This window comes from Acanthopagrus latus, chromosome 14 (assembly GCF_904848185.1).
Source record: "Acanthopagrus latus isolate v.2019 chromosome 14, fAcaLat1.1, whole genome shotgun sequence".
Taxonomy (NCBI): Eukaryota; Metazoa; Chordata; class Actinopteri; order Spariformes; family Sparidae; genus Acanthopagrus; species Acanthopagrus latus.
The window spans coordinates 8,155,641-8,182,080 of NC_051052.1; the positions used below are offsets into that span (position 1 = coordinate 8,155,641).

At 40.6% G+C, this 26,440-nt stretch overlaps 1 protein-coding gene across 4 annotated transcripts in view; it reads left to right on the forward strand.

Moving 5' to 3' along the window:
- Nucleotides 1–26,440, forward strand: part of tbc1d22a (TBC1 domain family, member 22a) — a 127,554-nt gene that overhangs the window by 69,966 nt on the left and 31,148 nt on the right. For 2 of the 4 annotated variants that reach the window (XM_037121987.1, XM_037121986.1), the window contains exons 11-12: nucleotides 7,586–7,661; nucleotides 19,058–19,185. In XM_037121987.1, the coding sequence (XP_036977882.1) occupies nucleotides 7,586–7,661; nucleotides 19,058–19,185 (204 nt within the window). Of the gene's footprint in view, nucleotides 1–7,585; nucleotides 7,662–7,885; nucleotides 7,990–14,578; nucleotides 15,185–19,057; nucleotides 19,186–26,440 lie in introns of those variants that run through there. The other 2 variants (XM_037121988.1, XM_037121989.1) reach the window with 2 other exon arrangements.

The window sequence follows — 26,440 nt, forward strand, 5'->3', positions numbered from 1 at the left end:
TTCATCGTTTACCCTCTTCATCTCTCTTTTTAGCAGTGTCATGTTGGCTGTGCTATCTCACATGTGGGTCTGTGGAGACGGTGGCAGTAGCAGATGCTTTGGGGGGGAAAGAGGTTAGGATAAAGGCTGAGGGTGGAAAATCAGGAGCAGGAAGGATGGATGGAGACATTCATGCAATAAGAATGGCATAAAGAAAAGGGTGCAGTGCAAAACCTTGTTAGCGGAGAGATGAGTGGCGTTGATGACATCGGGGGTCATGTAAGGTGAGGCAGGTTTCTTTATGTAATTCATGCATCTAAGCAGTCTCAGAGTGCTTGTTAAAGGGTAACTTACTTGGCTAACTTTCAACCTTAATCTCTATTAGAATTTATTTCATGCTGAGCGGCACACTAGTGAGCACCCTCAATATTCTCTGGGGGGCGCTGTAAAGTGCCAGTTACATCACTGTTAATCGGAAGAACTGCAGTCCATTTCAGATTGGATTACTAGTCTCCACCTCTGGGTATCCAGCAGGAGTGGTAGTCAGCTGGCACCCAAAGGCAAAACTAGCCATGTATTCAACAGTGAAAGTGTCAGTTTAACATGAGGGCGGATGAGGTTTTTTTGCAGTGTTTTGGCTGAGCATGATACTCAGGCAGGATACTTAAAGTTGTTTGAACAAAGATTAATCTTGTTGATACTCTGGGTTACAAGCACATTTTGGTTGGTACCCATAATTTAGGTTTGATAACCATCCCTGAGTGCCAGACTTGATTATGTACTACACCTACCTTCAGCTCTGTCAATCGTGCCGTTGTTATCAAATTTGATGACTTCCCTACGTCCCTGCGCTGCCAGTACACATTTACTGCCCTCAAACTCGAGGCCAAAGATGTCCACACAAACACACACGAAAGCAAGAGACTAAAATCTGGCCAGTCCTCCTGTAGCTCTGAACAACTGTAATTGTCTACCCCTTCGTCTATGCCTTATCTCAACCTGTCATCTCTGTTATACAATCACTTTCTGCCTCACTCTCACCGCCCACACACACACACCCACGAACCAGACAATGACAGATCATCGGCCTGTCCTTCAGTTTATTGTCTACCCTTTATCTTGACCTGTCATCTCTCTCTCTCCCCCCTACCCTTACGTCTCTCTCTCTCACACATACACGTATCGTCGCGGCGTTGTTGTGTTGCCTCTGTCCAAGTTGCTGATAGACATCCGGCCCCACAATGGGAGGCAATCTTAGTCCAGCGTGGAGCCATTGTTGTCTCTAATAGAATGGACTGAGAGGTGAAGAGGAGCTATTGATTCAGCTGACTGACAGAGAGAGAGGACAGAATGAGTGTTTGTACGCTCTGTGTTTGTTCGTTCATGTGGGTGAGCCGGGCCACTTCCACTTACTCGCTGGGTCAGATGTGGTGGATGGACAGATGGCGGGAGAAGAGAAGAATGTATGAATAATGAAGGAGTGAGCGTTGATTTCCTCCTGTTGCCTCAGCTGATCAAAGATCCAACATATTAGATTTGACAAAGGGAGGAAGAGAGTTGGAGAGGGACAGGCATAAGATGGGAGAAAATAGAAAACGGGACAAAGGAATAAAGGAGGTGAGGGAGTGAATGGATGAGAAATGGCGGGGGGAGCGAAGGGGTGAGGAAGCAGTTAAGACAGACGGGTAACAAGAGCAAAGTGGAAGAAACAGACAAATGTAAATGCAGAAAAATGGATTTGATTAGTATCTTACCCTCGTTAGAAATATGCCTTGAGAAACAAAAACAACTAAACAACAATCAGTCACAAAATTAAATGCAGTTCAGCATGGAACAAAATAAGAATCACCAGGGAACAAAACAAAGCAGAGGAGACGTAATAGCATGTTCAAAACACTTAGTCAAGTCTAGCCTCATTAGCACCACCAAAGTGATAGAAATAGACAAGGAAATGGAGAACAGAAGGTGGGAGAGGAGAATGGTTAGACATTGATAAAGGAAGAAATGAGAGGCGAGAGAGATGCAGAGGAATTAAAGTGAAGAAAAGCGGAGGGAGAAGCGGCAAAAGATTTATAGGCGATGAGAGGGAAATTAAGGAGTACGGAAAGAGAAACTCTAGGAATGGAAGAAAATGAGTGAGATGGGAAAGAGAGCCAGTAGTAGACGATGTGGAAGAGCAAAAGATACTAAGGTAAGAAAGTAAAAGCCTGACAGCACAGACAGCAACTTAGAAAACTCCTGACCCTCACACGCATTACCATCTTTTTAACATGCACTTGCGATAACTGCAGGCAAAATAAATCAAAATAAAGGTAATATACTTTGTATGATATGAGAAGTGTAGGTAGAAATACATCAGAATAACATTAAAAGTGGAATCAAAACAACCGGTTTTAGTTAAAAGTTACCTAAAAAGTAACTATGAAAGAACATACAGAGGAATGAACCAGAAAGGATGTTAGCATTGCTAATTCATTAAGCCTGTGCTTTCATTTAGGTAACCTGGACATAATTGAGCAGTCTCGATAGATCTTTCAGCTTTGCTCAGCCTTGATAACCGACATTTCTCCATTTTAACTATCTGTAAAGCCTCTGTTCGTTGCATTCAATACAAGCATGCTGCTTTTGATTTTTGCCAGAAAATAATAAGATAAGATAAAATCTGTAACAACCTGTGCAGCACAGAATTGTTCACTGGAGGGATGTTAAAAAGAAAACAGGCGTCGAAAGCAAACAGGACATGTCGAATCCAAGCACCATAAATGATGAGTCATACCTTTTAACTTTGTGTGCATGTGTGTGTTTTTTCGTTGCCGTTCTGACTTTGTGCTTCAATCAAGCAGTAATTGTAAGTGGAAGGGCAGAGATTGTGTCAGAAGTATAGGCAGACAAAGAAATGGGGATGAGCAAAAAATGTGATTGAGACAGCCAAGCTGTGAGATAAGGTGTGAGACATTGTCACAAAGACAAAGAGGGAGAATAAGTTTGAGAATAAGAGAGTAAAAATAATAGACTGAAATGCCACAAAGAGTAAAAAGAACAAAAGACTATCTTGCGATGGGATCACACCAGCCGCAACACTCTTCAACATGTTCACGCTCTGAGCCAGAGCTACTCAATAGTGTTGTCAAAAATATCGACACAGATCGATACTGAATATTTGTGTCTGATACTCATTTTCCACAGTATCAACACTGATACCAGCTGTGCTTTCTCCCTGTGTATCCTCTCCAACAGCAAGTGGACACACACACACACACACACAGCTGCAGTGTCCACATAGGCCCACCTCTTCTTGCTCTTCTGGCTGTGGTCAGGAGCAAATGATGCTAAAGGCTGTTAGGCTTAATAAACAAGCCTTGTCTAAAAGGTTATGCCCTCGATGTTGTTCCAGTTTTTCCCTGCAGTACTGAACATGGTATTGAATATCCATATTTTTCTAGGTATTGTATTGAAGATATACATTTCAGCACAGTGACAACACTTCCACTCGGTAGTAATTAACACATTATCACGAGTGCTCACCACACCAATCTTCGGACTTCATTCATGCACACCTCCAAGTTCATGAATGCATCTTGCAGGGTCGTGTCACTATCACAGTCAGACAGTCCAGGTGAAAAGCTAATAGCCACTCCAGAGTAGACGGGAATAATTGGAATTGGGTCACACTGATCTGCAACTTAAAACAAATACCGGGCTGGGGCGTCAAGCTTCCTGCTCCCTACCCCCGTTCCTCCTGCCCCCTTGCTCTGATCTCACCCATTGTTGGGCTCAGCCTTCATTTTGATCTCAACTTACAAAATCACTTAAAAAAGTTGACCCCTGCACCAGATTTTGCCATGATGACACACACGCACAGACTCACAATGTGAAAACTAATGTTGTCATGGCTGGACAAAGATTATTTGAGCAATCGACGAGAGGCACAGAGGGAATTTCAGTCGCAGGTTAAGAGCCAGAAAATGTAACAAGGTACAAACAGACGGACGGGAAGAAAAGCTGGTGAGAAAGAGAAAGAGAGAGAGAGAGAGAAGGACAGTTGATTAAAGCCAGCAGCTTCAATAATGCAAATGTAATTACTTGCACTGGCCCTCACACACGCTTAGCACCTAACCGCATTAACACCGGTACGGTACAAAGAAAGGGCCAGAGCAGCACAGAAGCTCAAGACAGAAAATGAAGAGGATGTACCAATATGTGTAATTAACAAAAACTGTAAGTAGAACAAGAAGATTATGGAAGGTTGAGAGGGAATGTGCAGGACAACAACAAATAAAAACCCCTGAGTAATTTGGAAGTTATTTGCTGGTGAGGCTAGGCTGCACGGTCAGGGAGGAGTTTGTGCGGCAGGCTAACAGCAGGTTTTTGGTGTACATTCTCCCATTCAAGACACACACACACACACACATACACACACACACACACACACACACACACACACACACACACACACACACACACACACACACACACACAGTCCTCTTTTTTCGAGGGAAGTTATTTCAGCAATACTGGGAAGCTTAAGCAGTTCTCACTTGAGGGCACATATACATATATTGTAAATATTTTCCCACTGTGCAAATATAAACCCTAAAAGTTTACAAGCCGTGGGCAATCCTATCTAAATGATCCGTTTGGGTTTGCTGTAGTATTGTTAGGACTTGCTTGCAAAGATGCTTGAATGTAATTGCCCGACTGATACTAGGTTTTTGAGGCTGATGTCATCATTTTTAAATCACCTCAGACACGAGGCGGGCTTTAGTTCCTTTATGCGAATCCCTGTTTTTTTTTCAACTGCTCATCTTCCTGGCGGCCAAATAAACAAAAGCAGTCAAAACAAACAATTCGAAATGACACAGTATCAACAATAAATGCGAAACAACACAAATATGTAAAGATCACTCATACAGACTATATAGTTATGTCTCTGATAAGCTAATATCAGCCTTTATCAATGTATCTTTAGTTGAGGTGCTTGTTAATTATAAGCTTGAAATAATACGATGAACATTCTGTTAATTTGTATGCTCACCATTTTAATTTGAGAACACAAAAAAAAAGTAAATCCTGGGCACAAATTCTGATTATTTTTCCCACTGTAGGCCCTCTAGGCAAGAGAGGGAAATGAACAGAAACATGAAGCAATTAATTGCGGGGGATAAAGGTGTCAAATGAGTAGGAAGAAGAAGAAATGACACGTGTAGAATCTACGATGAGACGAAAGGAGGCGCGAGATGCCGGAGATGAGAGGAGGAATTTAGAACAAAAAGGCAGGAGGGAATGCGGGTTGTACTCTGCCAGCCCCTGATGGACTCAGGAGGACACACACGCACTTGGTTCTGCTGAGCCTGAAGGACAACTAGAGCTGTTTATTGCTAAATGACCCCCCCCCCACTCTCTCTCTCTGTCTTTTTCTTTCTCGCTCCTCTCTCCTCCCTCTCTCTCCTTCTCATTTTCTCCCTCCATCTCTCTCCATCTGTTGGATACTTTGCCACATCAGCTGTTCTCCAGCCACACTGAAATGACCCCTCAAGGAAACGTAATCCTCATTGTGTGTGTATGTGTGTGTGTGTGCGTGTTTGGGTGTACAACGCACACACAAAGTGCTTATGTGCCATTCTCACTTGTATTGTATTCTGCAAGTTCAACTAGCCACGAGTGCCCATTACTGTGATCATATTCAGGTTCAGTTATTGTCTTTGCGTCCCAAAAAACTCATCAACTCATTTCATTATACTTTTCTACAAATGTTCTCAGGACTCTGTTTTAGGGAAATTAAGCACCAAGGTGAGGTTTTTTTTTACTTTATTACATTTGGTAAGATGGTTTCTCTCATTCCAATTTGATTTATTAATCTTTATTTGTAACTTCACCACAGCTGTAGGCAGCATTTATAGTTATCCTTTTTTCCCTAAAGCACATCTTCAATTCAAGTATAAACTTTGATACGTATAATGTGTGCTGCCCTCCATGATCGAAAAGTAGCAGAAAGGAGAAAAGCCTTGGATGTGTAATACTCTTTTTCCACTGGTCAAAAATCCCTCTTAAACCTGTTATGATTGGGATTTTGCCTGTGATATAGTGTGTACACTGGGCAGTTGCACCTGGGTCAATTCCTTAGATCCCCGGCTCAGATATAAACGTAAGACCCAGGTGAACACGCGGTCTGTTGTTTTCTCTTCTGTTCTACGTGAAACGTGTTGTCAGTTCACCCACTATTCAAAATAAAACCCACGTAGACCTGCTCATTTTGAAAAGCTGCATAAGTGTTGAATTAAGCCCCCCCCATTTTCAAAAAGGAGCAATTCCACTACACAGCCCTAGTTCGTTGGCAGTAATGACGTCTGTTTTGAGTCCTTTTATTTACGAGGTGTGTCATTCATCATTTAAAGGATAACCCTAACCCTAACCCTTTGATATACAGCTGTCAAAATACATACTAAAGCAACATAGCAATTGACCCTTTTCACGACAGAAACACAGGTGTACCCATCAGCCATAAATTCTGTTAAGTGAATGTGCAGTGAGCCATGTCAGCGATTGCACAAGCACCACACCTTATCCCTGGAACAAGCTCACATAAATGGAATGCAGCCATCGTTCATGTTATAAAACTGTGCTTCTCCTGCTTTGACAGGGCAAAATTGTCTGCTGTGAAATAGGTCCATTGAGCTTAACGCATTAGGAAGCTGCTTGGAATGCATTAAAATCGCTGTTAATCAATGATAAAAACAAGTTACATCATATCTCAAAAAATATAGCACAGCATCACTTAAATGTCTTACATGTGGCTTTAAAAACACAGCTCCTACCATCTATCAAGCTCTGTTAACCAGCTGCCGTTATCCAGTTGAGATGAGGTGCAGTCACTACTTGAACGGGACGATAGTGAAATGAAATCTCAACCATCAGCCATTAGCTCTTAGGCGTATTTGAGTCACTTCACACCAAATCCGAGGCAAGGTCCTCATTCATAGCTCACTCGTTATGTTCTAATGGCCATACTCACAGTCAGCCCTCTACTTTGTCTCCGAGACCAGCCATACGTGTTTTGTCATGCCAATGTTATTTTTGTTGCCTGCTTTTCTCTATTTACTGTTTTGAGAAGGTGGCTGACGCTTTGTGTGGTGTGAAATAGGCCCTGGTAAGCATCTGTAATGGCTATCACACCATTCTGAAAAATAAACCCACAAAGTGAAAATGGGGAATTTTCAAAACCCTCTGAGTGTGACTTTCAGGCCAAACGGCTGCAAAATGTCAGTGTGAAACAAACCATGTTAGTTTTCTCAACAAGGGATCAATTTCACAGCTTGTTGACGAAATTATTGAGAAGTCTGACTAATATTCCTGTTATGAAATATTTGATTGATTGCCTTAGCTCTTGTTTAATCGCTATTTCTTGCACTTTCTGTTATGTGGACACTTCAAGTGTTTACCAGTCTGACCTTCTCCCTGCTCGCTGGTGCGTCTAATGATTCATTTGTTATATTTGAAGAGTTCATTCACTTCAGGAGTCAGAAAATTCTGTCTCTTTAAAGTTTCTTCACCATCATAGACGGAGTCCCGAGTCATATTGACTGTGTCTGTTTTTTCTTCTTTTCAGGACAACTATACATTTGCCCAGCCAGGCATCCAGAGGAAAGTCAAGGCCTTGGAGGAACTGGTCAGCAGGATTGATGGTAAGTCATCTGCCTTGCCTCCGCTCATCCATCCATCCATCCACCCATCCATCCATGAAGTCCTTTCTGCTCACAGCTCGGCCGTTTTGATTTGATTTCCATTTATTTTGTCTCTTCTCTTCTCTTCTCTTCTCTTCTCTTCTCTTCTCTTCTCTTCTCTTCTCTTCTCTTCTCTTCTCTTCTCTTCTCTTCTCTTCTCTTCTCTTCAACAAAAACACATTCAGAGTCACAGTCCTCTGCAGGGTCATCTACTTTGGAAATCCATGACAGTGGGTCTCATTTATATATATACTGTATTTGTATTTTTGGGTAAAAACTGAAAGAAAATTAACGAACAAAAGCAAACAAAAGAAGAACATAAATCAGGTCCAATGCCAGTTGCCTTTTAATGTATTTTTCATGGCCCAAACACATCAGCAACCATCCAAAGTTTTGCACATTTAAAGGTGCTGCAGCATATCACCAGAGTAAACCACCAGCTGCTGCTAACTGTAGCTGACATGAGCTATTTAGCTAAGTTAGTTGTGCAACTAGCGGTCTGGACCATGCACAGGAGGGTTTTGGTGTTCACATCACTAGCAGTAGAGCTCTAGATCCAGAGGTGCTGGGGCTAGCTGTTTAGCATGCTAACTTCAGTAGATATCTCTGCAAAACAATACACACATTTCATAAACATCATAACTGTTTATTGTTCACAATCTGTTCATCATTTTTGTTTATTTTTCAACTAAAATTCTTACATATTGCACTTTTTATCTTTCTTCTTACCTATGAACATTTTGGGAATATGAGAATATTGACACAGTAAGGCCCATTGTGATCTTTCTGCACCAAGATAGATGGTCCACTCCAACGGTCTTCATCATTCCTCTCCTCCAACATGAACTGAGTCATTCTTTTTACCTCAGTGCACGAGCAAGGTTATGTTGAGCTCCTAGAAATGTGTTTGCAGCTTGTCTCCCAGCTGGATTTGAAAGCCTTAATGAGGATTTTGTTCCTTAACTTTGACTTACGGTTGCCTTAACACTTATCAACTTTCTTTGATGGTTTGAAGTCTCGTCTTAGAACTAGATACACATCTGAATGTAATATTTTTCTTCACACCTTGAATCACGCTGTTTGTTCCGGTTTGTAATTACTCCACACTGCTATTGTTTCTTGCTAATTTTCATATGCCGTGCTGGTGATTATCGGCACCAAACAATGGCCTGCTGAGGGCTAAAAGTTAATGTGTGCATGCCGAGTGCACTCAAAGGCAGCTCGGTGACATTTTCCCACACTCACAACTTAGTGTTAATTAGCAGTACCACTTTTCCTTCTGTCTCCCCCTTATCCTTGTATTCACTCTGTCAAAACAATAAAAGTGCAGATATGATTTCAGTAGTTTTCTATCCAAACTTGCCATTGTCTCTTAAAACCCATGTGGCATCGGCCTGCGATGCATTGTGCAAAACAAGGTCTTATCAGAGCAAGCCTTTGTACAATGGTCATGTTCTCGGCTAACCTTGGTGCTGTCCGACCATCCTGTCACCCGCTCTGTCAGCCAGAGGGAGGGGAGGACTCACCCACTGCATGTAAATGGATGGAGAGAGAGTGCATACTGTGTGTGTGTGTGTGTGTGTGTGTGTGTGTGTGTGTGTGTGTGTGTGTGTGTGTGTGTGTGTGTGTGTGTGTGTGTGTGTGTGTGTGTGTGTGTGTGTGTGTGTGTGCGTGCGTGCGTGCGTGTGTGTGCGTGCGTGCATGCGTGTGTTTGAATGTCAGAGAAAGTTAGTGTGCGTATGCAGGCCTGTCTGTTTGCATGTGCGATTCTGAGCGGGTAGAAAGTGTGCGAAAGCATTGTTGTGTGTGTGTATAAAAGAAACTGATGTGTATTGGAGTCTTGTTAAAAGTGAGCGCGTCTTTTCTATGTTTAGGGAAAAAAAAACAAAAAAACGAGAGCTTCGCCACACCCCAGCAACGACATAAAAAATGACTCAACATTTTCACTGTATCTTATTCCATAAGCGCCCTGTCATCATAGCTGGGGCACAGCCATTTAATACCTCGCTAGCTTGACATTACCCCCCTCTAATGAGATCACAGATAGCTTTTATCTCCTGTTACAGGATTGTTTTTCGCCCTCGACACAGCATCTGTTTTGGGAACAATGGCCTCTCATCATCTCCTCCAAAATTACCTATCAGCGCTTATCAGATGCAGGGTTATCCAGAGTGTTGTGCACTTTGATAAAGGGTGGGGCCCTTTCTAGTGACAACAGGCAGATATTTTGCTTTAACTATATTTACTATGCTCAGTTAGAAATCCTGAGTTGTGGAATAATTTTATGATACATTTTATTGTTTCTTTTCTGCGTATTAATGTTTCTTATGAGATTACCAATCCATTTAATTACCAGTATAATGATACTTAATCTTGCAGCTCATTACTTTTAGATCGCTGGACAAAACCTTTTGCAAAATGAAAACATCAATTATTCTCCATTAGAGCGAGCCCAGGTAGCTTTCCCAAATATGAAGAGAAGAATGCTTTAACTGTTGTTTTAGAGACCGTGGTTTCCTGTTTTGAGCTTGTATCAGTTGCAGATTTGATTCAGAGAAATAACTAATTGATGTTATACTTTTTAAGACAACGGGAGGAGAGACAAAGAATGGCAGGAAGAAGGAAGGAGGGAGTTTACCATGCTTCGACCTCATCTCAGTGTTTCATTGCATTATTGCTGGCAGTAGTGGGTCAGTAGGGAAAGGACACTGCTGACCTGTCTGCCTCACATGCCTTCTCTGTCACCCTCCCTGCTTCTTTGTGACTGCATCTAACTCGTCTACAGGATACTGAATGTCAGATAGAGGAAAACACACGCACGCACTCACATGCACACACATACACACATGCACACACAGGGAGGCAAGTGTTTTAATGGGCAAATCCACACCATTTATTACCTTCTAGATCTTTTAGCACAGTATGGTGGAGAGTAGGAAACAACCATTCTCATCCTGTCGTCCTCCACCTCCTCCTCTTTAATCCCCATGTTCCCTTCCTCAAGTGTCTTTTGAAAAAAGAATGAAGCTTTTTGAAACCAAGGAAAACTGAATTTCTAATTGACAAGTACACTTAATTTGAATGTATAATGGCATCAGATTTTTGACAGTATATTTCCTTGCAGCGACATCAACACGTGGCAGTCAATGCACTGACCGAACCTAGGTTAAGATCAGCCTTTTATTAATTTAATAATTCAGTGATTGGCTGTGTCAAAGGACGCAGATATATTTAACGCAATTAAAACTGCATGATTTGAGAGTCTAGAGATATTTTTGGATTGCCATTTGTTGCACAAGATTTCCAGGATAATGTGTGATAGTCATCATTTCCCATGTGTAAGCCCTGGAATAGCTGACAAAACACTCCCTTCTCCCTTTAGTATTTTGACAAAGGTCCCACGTCCATAGCTGCACAGACTAATAAGGGTCAAGCAGAGCATTACCATACTGTCCCGTTAACTTCCAAAGTATGACAAAATTGAAAATATTTTTTTTTTTGTTCAAAATATGCTTTAATGATCAAACATTTTTGTCAAGGGTTCTTTGGATCTTAATTTTTGTATTCCTCTCCGGTGAATTCAGCCATATAAGCTCTAATGGAACTTGAAGTGATGCTAAAAACCTGCAAAGATTTGCTAAAAATGATGCAAAAAATCAAAGCTGTGTTTATCTCGTGACTTCAATTCTTTTAGCTGGAAACAGTGGGTGACATTGTTGGAAGGTTTTCACTTTGAAATTTCATTGTTTCTCGCTCTGCTTGTCCTTCCCCCTCTCTGTAATTATCCCACTTGTAATAAGTGACGCTAACTCCCATTAGCCTTGCTTGACGCTAGCATGTGTTCTCCTCAAAAGACAAGCCACTCTGTCGGCATGCTTGTAATGTTCCTCTGATCTCTTTATCTCTCCCTTATCTCTTTCTGTGTGTCTGTTGCACGCAAGTGCATTAGCACAGGTTCATCAACATGCAAATTGCCTAAAGGTGAATTTATTTATGTAAATGAGAGGATGCACTGGCAGCGCATGCTCTTAGCCTGAATTGTGTACAAAGGCTGGTAGCTGGATTGCGAGGCTGTATTACATAATGAAAGGCAGAGAAGGGCTACAGTGTGTTTTCATGGCCTTGAAAAAAAAAGTAGTATGCAGCAGAAGTTGCTTTTTGAAGTGGCTGTGCATTTTGTGTACATGACATTTAGTCTGTTTGATTTCTGTTTGTTTAATGCATTTGAGTGTTTTTTAGTCAGATTTGTTGACTAATTATTATTGATTCACACCATACGAGCACTTTTAAAAGTCATGTGCTTCATGATCACTCTTGTTTTGGTGTCTTTCACCTTGGACATAGATCAGTTTGACATTGTTAACAACTGTGTGTACACAATACTGTGTGTTGCATGATTTCAGCATTAAACATGCATTTATTTAAAGAAATTGACAGATATTTTACACGACAGTATGTTTTCTCAAATCTTCGACAACATATCTAACTATAAGTCAAGCCACTAGAGTGCCTGTCTTCCAGCTGTTATTCATTTAAGTCTCTTTAGAAATCTGATCCTGTTTTCTCTTATGCTGTGCTCTAAAAGTCTTGAAAGTAGAACAAAATTTCTAGCATTACATGGTATTCCTTAAGCGTTATGCTGAATGATTTTAATTCACTACTCATATATACACACGCATTTTCAAACAGCCTATATTTCTGTTTGCACACCTCAAAACTCAAAGTTCCTTTGTGTGACAAATTATCACATTTATATTTATAAAGTGACCAGAAATATGGACACAGCTACAGATACCTGCACGCACAAATACATGCTAACACACAAGCTGCTATTTTTGCTTCATAGAAAGTTGTGTCACACACACAGATGATAAACGCCTCCCGTTATTTCTTTATTAGCCTTAAAACAAGGAGCATGAGATTGTGAAGAACGGTTAAAACCACTGGGTTATGTGCTGTAATGTAAACTGAGAACATTAGCATGTCTGGCTCACTGGCAGACTAAAAGCAGTTGGCGTGTGCATCTCTTCCTCATAAGTCGATTCGATATGCATCTAGATACATGGGCTACGATATGATTCAGGGACAATACATTTTATTGGCTGATTTGGTGCTATTCGATACGATAGGATGCAGTCTGATACAGTTCTTAACATCTCTTTAATGGAGACATTCCACTTCCATTATAAATTAAAATAAGAAATTATATAAAAGTGGCATTGCTTAGCTGAAAATAGAGATACACAGATCTGTAAGACGTGACTCCTTAGCTCCCAGCCTGGAGAGATGTGGTGCGCTGTGATCGTCACATGTGACGTCTACTTGGTATCTTGTACCTCGACCCTTACATATTTACTGTGTCTCGAAAGCCATCACTCGCAACCACACTGTAAGGTCCTAAGTCCTTAGCAATAAAACGGGCTAGAGATGCCGTGATTACCCTGGACCTCGCTGAGTTGTGGTTAAGTCTTTAATTGCCATGTGGTTGTCTTGCGTGTTCTTTCTTGTGCTAGCTGTAACGTCCCTAACATTAGCATCCACAGACTCCTTGTCGCCCACATTGTTTTCTCCATGCTGTCTCATCAGGTGTGTTTTCAGATTTGTCGTGCTACTGCTGTACTTAACAGCTGTTCTACAGAACTTACATATGATCAGACTTTTGTCCAAGTGTCCCTCCTACTTATAAAATCCAAATCTCTTCCAAACTTTAGATTTCAGATTAGCTGGTGCATTGTAAACAGTGGCAGAGTTGTCGGACATGTTGTTGTTCCTGTGGTTTTTCCCTCAGATTTACTTACGTTACACTCGCAGGAATCTCACGTTGACCTTTAACCTTTTACGAGAGTTTAGAGACGCTCTACAGAATTAGAATCAACTGACAAATAACTTTAGAATTGGGCCATCGACCGGTTAATGGTAAATCTAAATCGATACAGGGGTCCGCGTATCGATATAATGGCATCTTCAATGTTAAAACTTGTTACCAATTCGTATTGGTGAATCTTTACACTCCTAATAATTAAGTAAGAAAACATTTCATCCAAAGTCAAGAGGTAGCTTATATGTTACTAACAAGAGTAAATTAGTTTGTGTGGTTAAAGATTACTTAAAGCAACGAACATGATGTTGCTTTTTAGCTCAAAAAAGCTTCAAACAAGTCCTGGGAAAGTAAGATGTTACTGTGTTGTTGTTTGAAGCTAGAAAGGTGGCAGGGTCCGCCAAATGTAAATCAATTATAACAATCTGAAGTTGTGTTGTCCTTTTTAAATTTTGTGTGTTTATTCAGTTTATTTAGTCACGAAAGCAAAGAGAGTTTATTTAGTTTGTTTAAGGATCTATTGTTTTAAACATTATTTATAAATTCTAGTGGTAACTCCGCCTGTTATCATTGTAAACTTCACTTGTGCTCAACAAGAAAGGAAATCTTGACAGCAGTAATTATTGGGTGCGAGGATTAGCAGACGTTCAGTTATATGCAAAGATTGGCACGGAGTATAGCGTGTACGCATAGCGATGGCTGAGTTACAGAAAAGCAAGCGGTGGTGAATAAAACAGAGCCATGCTTGCATCCACAGTATTATGTTTTTAAATCTTGTGAGAATAAAACCAACAGAGAGATATGTAAAGGTTAAGGTGAGATGAGAACACACTATTTATATATAGAGAGTGATCAAGTGGAAATGTTGACTGTGAGAGAACAAGCAAACGACAAAGACTTGATATAAAGCTGCTCTTTCAGAACAGACTTGGTGAAAGTGAAATGGTGGAGGAAAAAAGCCAGTAGGAGGGAGGAGGAGAAAGAAAAAAAAAGATGTGTAACTGTAATTACATTTTGAACAAAGGAGAGCACAAAGTCAGGCAGAATTTGGCATTTTCAGCAGAATCCTGGGAGCAGCTCACTAGTCACTGTACGACCTCTGACCTCCTGCTGTCCACCCGCACTTCACCAGCCACGGGCTGCGCCCCACTGTGGAGAGCTGACGGGCTAGCATCTCACCTCCGTCCTAAACTTTAACCAGCGGTAGGAAAGGAAGACAAGACTCATCCGTCAATCAGTGTCTGCAAGAGATGTCGACCTTAACCTCCCTCAGCCCCCGTGACTACGCTACCCAGCATGCCGAGCACCGTGACAGCTGGACAGCAGGTTAGAAAGTCACGGTTTTGGCGCTTCAGTTTTTCCCTGTTGCTCATTTATTTATTTATTTTTCTTACATCTTATGATATTGAATCTCCTCTCCTCTCTTCTCCCACCGCAATAACTCCTCGTGACAAACGACTCTCCCTCGCACCACACCCCCATCGCGCGCCTCTTCCTCCCCATGTTTGGTGAAGTTGCTAATATTAAGCAGAGCGAGTTCATTAGTGCAATTTAACATTGTCTAAAGTTGTTCCACTCTCTCCCCTTCTGTTTGGCAGCTAGCTAAGATCCGTCACCATGATGCATTTGCCGTTAATGAGCTTGCCTTGTTTATGCTCTTACAGCAGCATGTGATAATTAAACTGCAGAGAGGAGTGTGAAATAATCACTTTGTGTTCAGTTCGCGCCCAGCTCATGTGGTGGAGTGTGTGTGCGTGATTGTTAAACATGCATGTGCGAACAGTGCGAGACAGGTGTCATTCAAGTGTGTGTGTATGTGTGTTAGTGTATGCGTTAATAATGTATGTGATGTCGGCAGGAAATATTTTATGTAATGTGTCACCAATTAAAGCTTCATGAAAACTTTATGTGCTTGTGTGTGTGTGTGTGTGTGTGTGTGTGTGTGTGTGTGTCTGCGCGCGCACGCGCGCGGGCGCTTATCAGTCAGCTCCGATTAAGAGCACCGAGAGAAGGGGACGCTATATTTCCTCCCAAACTGGTGCTTTCTCATAGATTCTCTGACAGCTCTTTAATTACAGCTCTATTATGAAGTGTGTGTGTGTGTGTGTGTGTGTGCGTGCGTGCGCACCCGTATGTGAGAGAGAATGAGTGTCATGGATTTGACGACTATGAAATAGGGAGTCGCTGAATACTGAGTGGTATTTTTAATCTTTTGTTAAGTAGAGAGGCATAAAACAAACATTTATCAGGAACAGAGGAAGGAACAAAGGCAGCCACTCTCGGTGTCACAGCCCCGTATGCAGCCCCCTTATTTCAGCTGACACCGCCGCTTCTCATCCATTCTTCTTAGCCGGTGCTCATGCCAGCCTGCCATACCATGACACCGACATTGACGCCGACATTTGAACCGCACACTGACACCACATTGAGATGGCCTGATGAAACATATGGTCTTCTCTCTCTCTCTCTCTCTCTCTCTCTCTCTCTCTCTCTCTCTCTCTCTCTCTCTCTCTCTCTCTCGTCCTCTGCCTTTTCTTTAAATCAAATTCTGATTCTGGACAAGCTTCAAGAGGAAAAAAAACAAATACAAAAGTAGACAGATGTGGACATCTAATAGCTTGTTGATGTTCATGTTTAGAAAGTGGAGCCTCGCCTTGACTGATTATTATATGCAGCTGTTTCTTGGTGCTTTCCCCAGCTGTTATTGATGGCAGAGAAGTTAAATTAATGTGCACAGAAGAATCCATCATATCTACTTAAAAGAATGAGTCTAGTGATCAACTCAATTTTTCTCATTACCAACAACACCAATGAAAAGACCAGAAACAACAATGACCACTTAAAAGTGTTGTCTGTGTCTGTGAGGCTAAACGTGACACCTGCAGTTGCACCGAGTGTGTATTAATCTGCTTGGAGAAATAGTTCCCAACAAAAACATAATTTACTCCCCTTTGAGTAATGTTTACAAAAAAAAACTGCAATAGGAAATAACATAATCATTTTCGTAAAATTTAAGTTTATATTTGTGACATGTTTTCACATCATAAGTAGAAGCAAACTGGCTTTGGGCTAAAAGTCAGACAGGCTGTCGTATTGAAAGACAGACAAACTCATTACTGCTTCCTGTCTTTTCTTTGTATTTCTTTTAAATAACAAATATGTGCACATTATTTGCTAGCCTTACCCTTTAAAGTGAAACTCTCGCCAAAATACAACCTAGGCTTTTTTGTGAATATATGAGTCAAACCTTGTGTGTAAAAGCATAATGACGAAAGAGGCACTTTTAAGATTTACCGCATTTTCGTTTTAGGGTCAAACTTATTTTAAATGGGAGTGCTTAGGGCAAATTAGCGATAGCATCAAAATCGCTATTTTTAAAACAATAAGAAGGCTACACATGAACTCGATCATTAAGAACATTGTTGGTGTACACAGAGTTTACTACAAAGAAAGTTTTTGGGCAACTCACGCTAGCAGATGTTTCCTCCGCTCGCTGCTGTCCTGCCAGTAGGAAGGGTCGATTCCCGAATGCAAAGTAACGTGTTGTAGCATTCTCCTCAACAACTTTTTTGGATGTACTTAACCGTTAGAAGTTAGAAGAACATGAACTTGGTAATTGTTGTGACTCCCTTTCCTCTAAGTCACTACTGTCGTACTGATGATTGGTTACAAGTTCTCTGCCCCATAAACCAGAAATGTGCGAGTTAGTGTGACTTGATTATCAGCCTCACTCTGGCTGAAATTTGGCAACAGCAGCCTTAACAAACGGAACAGAAAATAGCAGTAAATATTTCACTGGGACATGATTAATATTGCCGTGGTGGATAGTCAATATTTGCTGTTCTTCTCCTTGGCAACTGCCAAAACAATCACACGTGACCATTGTTACACAGAGCTCAAACTGCAAACAGGAAATGCTGCCTTCCTCGTAGAAAAACTGAAAGATACATTCCAAAATACAAAATGTCTGTTTGGAGAGAGCATTTGAATTATGCTTTCCCAACATTAAGTATTTATGACTTCAATTAGTACTGAGGTAGACATGGGTATGAGCCTTGCCTTGGATTTAGGCCTGTGAATTATGAAAATAACCCTTCATCCCTTAAATAAAAATTAAAAAAACGTCAATCCCAGCAGGCACTTGAAGAGGTTTTGCACTGACTGACCTTGTATGACAGAAATGGAGCATTTCAATCAGTTGCTACTGGAAGCACTAATGTCAAAGAGATAATAAACACACACCCTATATGTTACATAAACAAGCCCTCTTTCCTCACCTCTGGATGCCATTGACCTACAGTATACACACTGTTTCTCACCGGTCTGACATGCAATTGCATCGGAGCAACGTCTACCACCGATTGCACTCTGTCCTCTCATCTCAGTTTGGTGTGCAGCTTTGCTGAGACAATTCTGATAGCTCTGTAATTACATCTCTATTATGAGAAAGAGGCTGTGTGCGCGTGACATTGACTGCAGTAGTTAGTAACAGAGCGGAGCGTTATGAAAGCATCTGTCTACCTATACACTTGTTACTGTGGCCATTACTAGAGCAAGATCCTGAGGGAATCTTTCTCCTTATAAACAGTCCACATCTCTGTTATTTTCTTTTGCTAGTCTTTATGCAAATGAAGATAAAAGAATTTAATCTATCTGTGATATTGAGGTTTGGTTTTCTTCAATTTGATGTCTTTGCATGTCAAGGTATTACAGAAAATCTACTGGCTCAGTTTTCATGAAACTTGGTGGAAGGCTGTAGCGTGGGCCAAGGAAGAACCCATTAATGAGTGGATCCAAATTATGAGAATGGTACACAAATACACCTGGCGATATGGCCTTGAAGTTACATTGCAATATTTTTTTAGGCTATGTCATGATACATAATATAGAATACCTTAAATAATGTAAATGGGAAATCTCAAAAACTCATTATTAATACTACGAAATGAAATACCTTGATGTTAGTAATGTGTGAAAATTGTAGCAATGACAATTGATGCTTAATAGATAATCATCAGGAATGTGAATAATAGTGACTTAGTGGGTAAAGACAGCTGTTAAAAAAAGTAAACCAGTCTGGAAAGTTCAGACAATGACATCACTTTACTGTAATGCAGCCTTTATGTCATGTGACAATATCCACAGCCTAAGATGACCTATAATCTCATATCACATGAATGATATAAAATCAAGCAGTGGGCATTTTGCCTCAGTGGGATAAATGCCACACATCTTAGAATACACACATCTTCAGTAGTAAAAAAAAATGAAGCCGATTGTAGAAATACGATGACTCCATATCAGAGTCAGCAATCTCATGTATCAGTCATCCTCACATTACACATGTGGTTGCTCAAACTTCACACAGAAAGTAGAGAAGGATTGTAACAATGCTGTTTCTGTGCGGCTGTGGAGAGTGGTTGTGTGCACACATTTGCATATCACAGCAGAAAAGTGGACCACTGGCCCCCGACTGAAATCTGTGTTCTGTGAGCGCCCTTCTACTTTTTCAATTGTGATTATTATTATTTTTCAACAGAGTCTGTGCACCGCCATATGCAGCAGTATGAGGTGGAGTACCTGCAGTTTGCCTTCCGCTGGATGAACAACCTCCTGATGAGGGAGCTGCCACTTCGCTGCACGATCAGACTGTGGGACACCTACCAGGTACAAATCGACACACACGCAGCAAAGCCACTGTTATCATGCCTTTTTATTATCCGTCCATTTCTATCTATTTGGCTCTGCATGGGGTCGCAGAATTGCGATATTCTCTTGTAATGACATCCATGATTGCTTCAGAAGTGGGTGCTTTTGTAATTCTTGCCACTGGATCCCAGCCAACCCAGATGACATGATGCAACATGATACAGATATATCTTTTAACAACGGTGTTTAATCAGGGCAGCTTTCTCTATGGTTACCTGAATTGTACAGAATTTATGATAATGCCCCACCACACTGCCACACATTTGACACATTTTGTTGCTCTCTGTTGTACTATTCTCACCCCGGAAGCTCAACCCTGCCTAAACCGGTTGACCCCCCATACGGGTGAGGACCACGGAGTCTGAATTCTGTGCTGAGCTCCTGGCATTATGTAATTGCATATTCCTATTTATTTGATCTATTTATTTATCTATGTATCTTCATTTGCCCTAAAATATTTCCTGATTTTGTTGTACTGTTGTTGTTATGTTTGGTGTCCTTAAGTGTTATGAAAGGTGCCTTGAAATTGAATTTATTATTATTATTATTATTATTATTATTATTATTGTTGTTGTTGTTATTATTGTTATTATTGTTATTGGCTCTTTAGTCGTTAGCTTAACTGGATTAGTTGATTAACTTAGTATTGGCACAACACATATGGTGTGAGATAGTGCTGGTTTGACGTTTAATAGTAGCACAGAAACATTAAAAAAATAGTGAAAAAGGATTTAAAAAGTGAGAAAACAGAGAAGTTTTTGCTATTTGACTAAGTGGTTCCATTTAATTTTTCATGGCTACTCTGTTTTTTTGTGTGTTTGTGTGTAAGTGCACCCGGATGTGTAGCTATGAGACAGAGCAGGATCTTAATCCCATTCAAACACATCGGGCCCTGTTCATTTCGCTGCCCTTTCACATTTACACACAGCTTAATAGGCGGCGCCTACAACCACTGCAGATTGTTAACCTCAGTTGACGATGTCAATAACACCTAATGACTGCTATTGATTTGGTGGGGTGTGTGTGTATGCCAGAACGTGTGTGAATAGTCCGAGGCCTGAGCTCAAAGCGTATAATGGATTTTCCAGTTGGCGCAGTGGATGAGATTGTAATACACATGGCTGCAGTGTTTGCTTAGGTGAGGACAGCGGGGAGAAGGATCATCAAAATGAATGGAGAGTTCATTTGTGGCACTTAGAGGTGTGGTAATTGGTTTCAAATCAAATGTACTCATGATTGTTTTCTTCTTTTTTTCTTCACATATTATGTTGAGATCAGATTGTATAAAATGCAGGTTTTCCTTGTCATATTTGTTGTTGTTTATATTTGCTTGGATGTCATTTTTAAGTGTACCTCCTAACTCCAATTCCACTGAACCATTCTCTGTTGCGTTCCAGTCAAGGCGTGGCCACTCGAGCTGATCGCATCCATTCTCACAGTTCTCATGTTGTCTGCCTTTCCAAAGCAGCTAGGCGCTGTGCTTAGCAGAGAATATGCACCTTCTTCTTTTATTTTTTTGACAGAGGCCACATCAGATTGCATCTAGCAGACTGAGGCAGACAAAGTCACACAGGAACAGCTTAGAGCATTTCTTTGAATTAAACCCCTTGTGCAGACTTGGGATTGTATTTCACTTAACAACATTAGATCACAGCCTGTGGCACCAGTCCAGAAGGAGCTGGAAGGAGGAGGATCTTTGACAAAATGGACAGCGAGAGTTTCATTCTGAAAGTTTATCACCATTTACACAAATGTGACCCAGTAGATGTTGAATTCTCATCAAATAGTAGCACATATGCAGGTGCAGTTTGAAGAAGGAGTTAGTAGAGGGGTGAGTTAAGGCTGATTTAGTGGAATAAGAGATCAAAAGTAAAGTAGGTTGTTGGAGGATGAGAGGGGATAAAAAGAGAAAGGGTTGACAGTGTTGAGTTAGATTTAAACACGAGAAAACTGGAGGACATTAAATAATGTAAAGAAAAAATGTAACCCTGACACATTGCAGCATACGGCTGAAGTTCGTGGTGTACAGCCTTCAACGAATCACAGCTTGGATGAATAAATACCAAGTGAATCATGCCTAAATCTTTATGAACTCTGAATGAATTATGGGCAGCATGAGATAGATTGCAACTGACAGGTAAAAGCCATGTAACTGCAAGGATGGTATTTTTCTTTTCTTGACTTACTTGAATTAAAACACCCATGGCCATTTTTTTTGGTCAGATAAAGTGTCCTAAAACCTTGAAATTTTTCTACAAAAATTCCTAATTTCTAATCATGCAAAGCACTTTTTATGTTTAAATTCTTCAGCATTAGCAGTCCTTCCAGTGATTCATAGCATAATCCGACCTTAAGTAATTGATTCCCGCCAGCAAAGATTCTCTTCCCTTGCTGCTGGGTCAGCTGCAGTGTATTACCCATGAACCTGGAAAAACGAGTCCTGAACACTCCCGAGTCCTCCAGTTTAAGTGCAGTCTCTCAGCTCACATGACTTGTACTTTGGGAACAGTGATTTGTTGGCCAAAGAAAACCCATTTCTCTCATAAAAACTCAAGAGCAGCAGTATGTTTTCATGAACTCGCCTCTGGTCAGGCATCCTTTATAATTACTGATGGAAACTGAATTTGTTCTTGTAAAGGATGGATGCTAAATCATTGCTACAGATTCCAGGGCTCTCACATTTAGGAAGTTTGTTGTCTTGTGTCTGACTCAAGTGCAGCCAGTTGGCAGAAGTTGTAGAGTTCTAAAGGAATGTTTCATAGGAGTAGTTACATTGGAGACATACAAATTGTGGATCGTGGGGACTTCTCTTTCACATAGTGTCCTCTTAAACACTACCAAACTGTCTGACACACTGGCATGTTGTCCACCACATTGTTTTTGATGGGTTACTAATAATTGAAGCAATTCTTGATGAATGAATGGAGTGAGTGTGTGAGATGAACATGTGGGGAAATGTTTTATGTTTGTACCAGGACATTTATGAAGACAGTACATTGGAACCTGTGTGTGACCTTTGCAATTCACTGGATTATCCTTTTAAAGTAAACCTTGCCTGTGATTAAAAAATACTAGCCTTTACCTGACCCAGCTCTACTGTTAAGTAGTCTTTATTATGAGCGATGTCTGTATGGTTTCCATAGGAACGAGAAGTTGTTTTTCATTACGCATCATCAGTTTGGAGAAAGAAGAAAAATAAAAGAAACAGAGGGCAAAACAATTCAGCGAGCAAAATACAGTCAGAGAGGCACACCAAGTAAAGAGGGAACAGAAAGTACTGCTTTTAAAATGGTTTTACATCATTATAGAAAATGGTATCCTTTTCCAGACATTTAGTTACTGTCCATGTCTCATTTCCTGATCATGATTCAGACTTGACGTCACAACTGTGGTTACAGTGATAGATGAGTTAAAGCCACAGCCTGGGTTGAATTCTGGGATCATATTGCTGATTTGTAGATTAACACAATCAATGTTTGTTTGAACTGCCACCTAATAGACGAGTGATTTTATGACAATGTTGTCACTATGACAGTATGGGCTAGTATCGTTACTATGAGCCCTTAGGCCATGGGCAGCCATTTTGCAGGTGATGTGGTCCTATTGGCTTCTGGATTGCTTTCATCTGGTTTGGAGGAAGTGAGCTGCAAGTGAAGGAGTTTAAGTGTCTTTGGTTCTTGTTCACAAGTGAAGGCAGAGTGGCCGCACCTGCGCCGAGCTGGACTTCCTTGGTGCTCATACTTACACCATCCACAAGTCTATAAAAAAACAAAAAAAAACAAGGAATGAATGATTAAACGGTGTTGTTACTTTGTCGTGGCTTGACAGAAACCCTAGTACACATTGCACTTGTAATCCATCCTTTAAATATTTGATGTTTGACAACGTTGCTTGGTTCGCAGGCTCCACACGCCCTTTCAGACGACACACAAACATGGACATACACCTTTTCTGGCAGGCTCTGTCACAGTCCCTCACCTCCAGCCCTACCCTGGTTGGGATATAAGGCCATTCTCACTCATGAAACTTTCAGTAGTGCTGGCTGCAAGGCACAAGTCTGTTCTTTTTTGCGCTTGGCTATTGTCCTTTTTTCAACTAGTTCTTTAAAAGCTCTTTCCATTGTCCTCGCTCATAATTATCTTTCTTCTCAATTATCTTTCTTCACCTCTGGCTCTTCTCCACCACATACAACCAGATAAGCGACTTGGAGCGCTTAAACATATGATATGTAGCATTTATTACAATAAAACGACACACCTATGTTATGTGTTTTTTCTTAAATTGTGTACTTACATTATCCCCAGTTTTTCCAACAGTGCTTGAATCCAGTGAAATCTGTAATTTTATTCAAGTAATGGTGCATTTCATTTGGTTGATGTCCCTAATAGAAAGGGTGAGGAAGGAAGTTATACATCACCTCATCTGTAAGAAACCCCTATTGGCAGAAATTACATATCGTGCAAATTAAATTAATTGAATATGCTCCACAAAATAATTTCTCAGTGCTCAAGGATTAATAAATCGCCCTTGATTAGAATTCTTTTGGTTAAACGAGCCTGTTCTTCGCCTTCTCAGTATGTTTTCTTGTTTGTCATGCTTTACTGACCTTATCTCTGATCCACAGCTGTATGGTTGTTGATTTGGCCCGATTTCAGTACATCCAAATGAATTGTTAATGTCAACCAAACTGGATTTCTTAACTAGATTAATGTGGCTCTTTTACTAATGTTCTTAAAACATGTCCTCGATTCACTACAAAAAAATTGTTTAAGGCCTTGTAAGGACAAAAAAAAAAGAAAAAAAAGAGTGTCTGAGTCCTGTCTCAACTGCTGATAATAAACAGAAAGACCTTGCCCTTTGCCACTGTGTGTGTGTGTGTGTGTGTGTGTGTGTGTGTGTCTGTCTGTTCCAGGGGAGATTTTAACCTGAGTGTTGTAATGTCTCCACTGTGGTCTTCTCTCTGCGGTGTGGCCATCTGTTCAGTAGCCCGTTCCAGCACGAGACAGCGCTTTCTCCGTCTTCCACTCTATTTCTGTCATCTTCTCCCTCTGTTTTCCTATCTGCAGCATCTTCTCGATATTACTCTATTTTTTTCTCGTTCTTTTTCTGTCCCATTCTTGGGTTTATTTCGTCAACAATGTCGCTGTCCCTTTTTTCCGCTTTTTCTCTATTTGTCACTGTCGATCTTAAGAAGCGGTAGCAACAAAGAAAAAGACAGAAAAAACAGTGATTTAGAGCAGAACACGCAAACACACACATACATTCACACTCACCTCTCCTCCCCAGCAGGCAGGCAGACAGACAGACGGACGGACAGACAGGGACCAAATTATCCCTGTTGCATGGAGCATGAAATTAGCAAGTAGCTCAGTGTGGCAGCATTAGCATGGCTGTTAAAGGGATACCGTGACATTTTCAGGTTGTGAAATGTGGCCCTTTTCCATATGGACGGGTGAACTTCCCGAGCAGGGAGCGGTTCAGTGTTGTTAGCTGGCCGTGTTAAAAACCACTGTGTAAGATGTGATCAAATGTGTCGAATCCTGGTGGAAAATGTGGGTAATTTAGTGCAAGAGAGGTCAGAAGATTAGCAAAGATTGAGATTAAAGAGCACAGGCTAATGAATCAGATACACATGTACTCAGTGGTCCTTGTATGTTACTTTGATGTTCTTAGTAATACAGCACTTACTTCAATTGGTGATGGAAATTAAAGTAAATTAACTAAAGTGCTATGTACAATGCTCAGGTTCTTGACTATTTCCATTTCATGCTTCTATTCCGCTACACTCCATAGTTGTTCTTAGAATTGTCAAAGTTAAGGCGTGTAATCTGTTAGTTGATGGACATGTACAGGCAAATATTTTGATAAATGATTTTTCAAGCACATGTGCCAAAACTGGCTGAATTATTTTTTTCGATTAATACGCAGACTTGTCAGCAGAATTAATCAAAAATGGAAATCATAAGAAATTGCAGCTCTAGTAGTTGACTGACAGATTTTCTGACATGAGTTAAGTGTATTGAAGATAATGCACTATTTAGGATTACACCATTGGTTGCCAGTCTTTTGAACTTGTGACCTTTTGGGAAAAAAAGCAGCTTGTAGGTGATGCCCTTTGTCTCCTTTTTTAATGTTTAACCAAACAGAGATTACCATTTAGACAGATTAAATAACTGTCTGAGGCCGTGCATTTATTTAAGTATATCACACAAAAAAGCAAACATTTAAAAAGTCCTAATAAAGACCACAAATTTGTGTTGCAGAACTTCTTCTTTTCTTACTTACTCTCTCATTAAACTAAATATGACCCCACAGTTTTATCTTGGGGGGCTAAGTCCCTAGATTGGGAACCCCTGGGCTAAATTGCCTAGCTTTAAGGTAATTAAAACTAGCTCCACATTGACCATCAATGCCAGGGAAGTGCTGTTCACACATGGATCAATCCCTTGTTGTTAATAATCATGTGCCTCTACTCAATTATCACCACTGATCTCAATATATTTTCTCATGCGGCGTCAGTCTAATGTTTTTAACTGTCACTTTTCTTTCGTTAAAACCTCATCTTGTCTGCCAGTGCACTTTTTTATCGTGAGGCCTATTTTGGTATGCTCTTATTTTCTTGATATCTTTTATGTACTTACTTTACAATTCCGGCGCTTTCACATTTTAATGTAAGCCACATGCTTCGATTAAATAAAATTAAGTGAAAGGCAATGAAAGAGATAGAAAATTAGATTTAACAACACTTGGGAATTTGATAAAAGATTAAATTCTGCTGGTGAGACAGATTTTTACATTTTTACAGACATACTGTATTTGGACCTTACCATTTAGAATTTTTCTGCTTCTAAGAGACTAGGAGATTTCTCTTTTAACCCAAAGGGCACAGGAAAGCTACTAAAATGGTTCTACATGTAATGTGAAGTTATGTACCTGGGTGCTTCTTGGCTCACATATTTTAAAAACCCTTTGAGTATCATGCGCATGGACTCATAAAATTAAAATGCTGCATGGCCTTGAGTATCAACCAAACAGATTCATTCTTTCCTTCCAGTGTTGGAGATGAATGATAGGAGGGCAATAACGAAACAGAGGCAGCCATTGAGCTAGAATTTCTTTGACAGCGTTGTTTAATCAAAAACAGAATTGTTTCTTGCAAGTAAGACCAAGAGGAATAACCTTTCTAAATGTGGCGCCTCAGCTTGATATATTT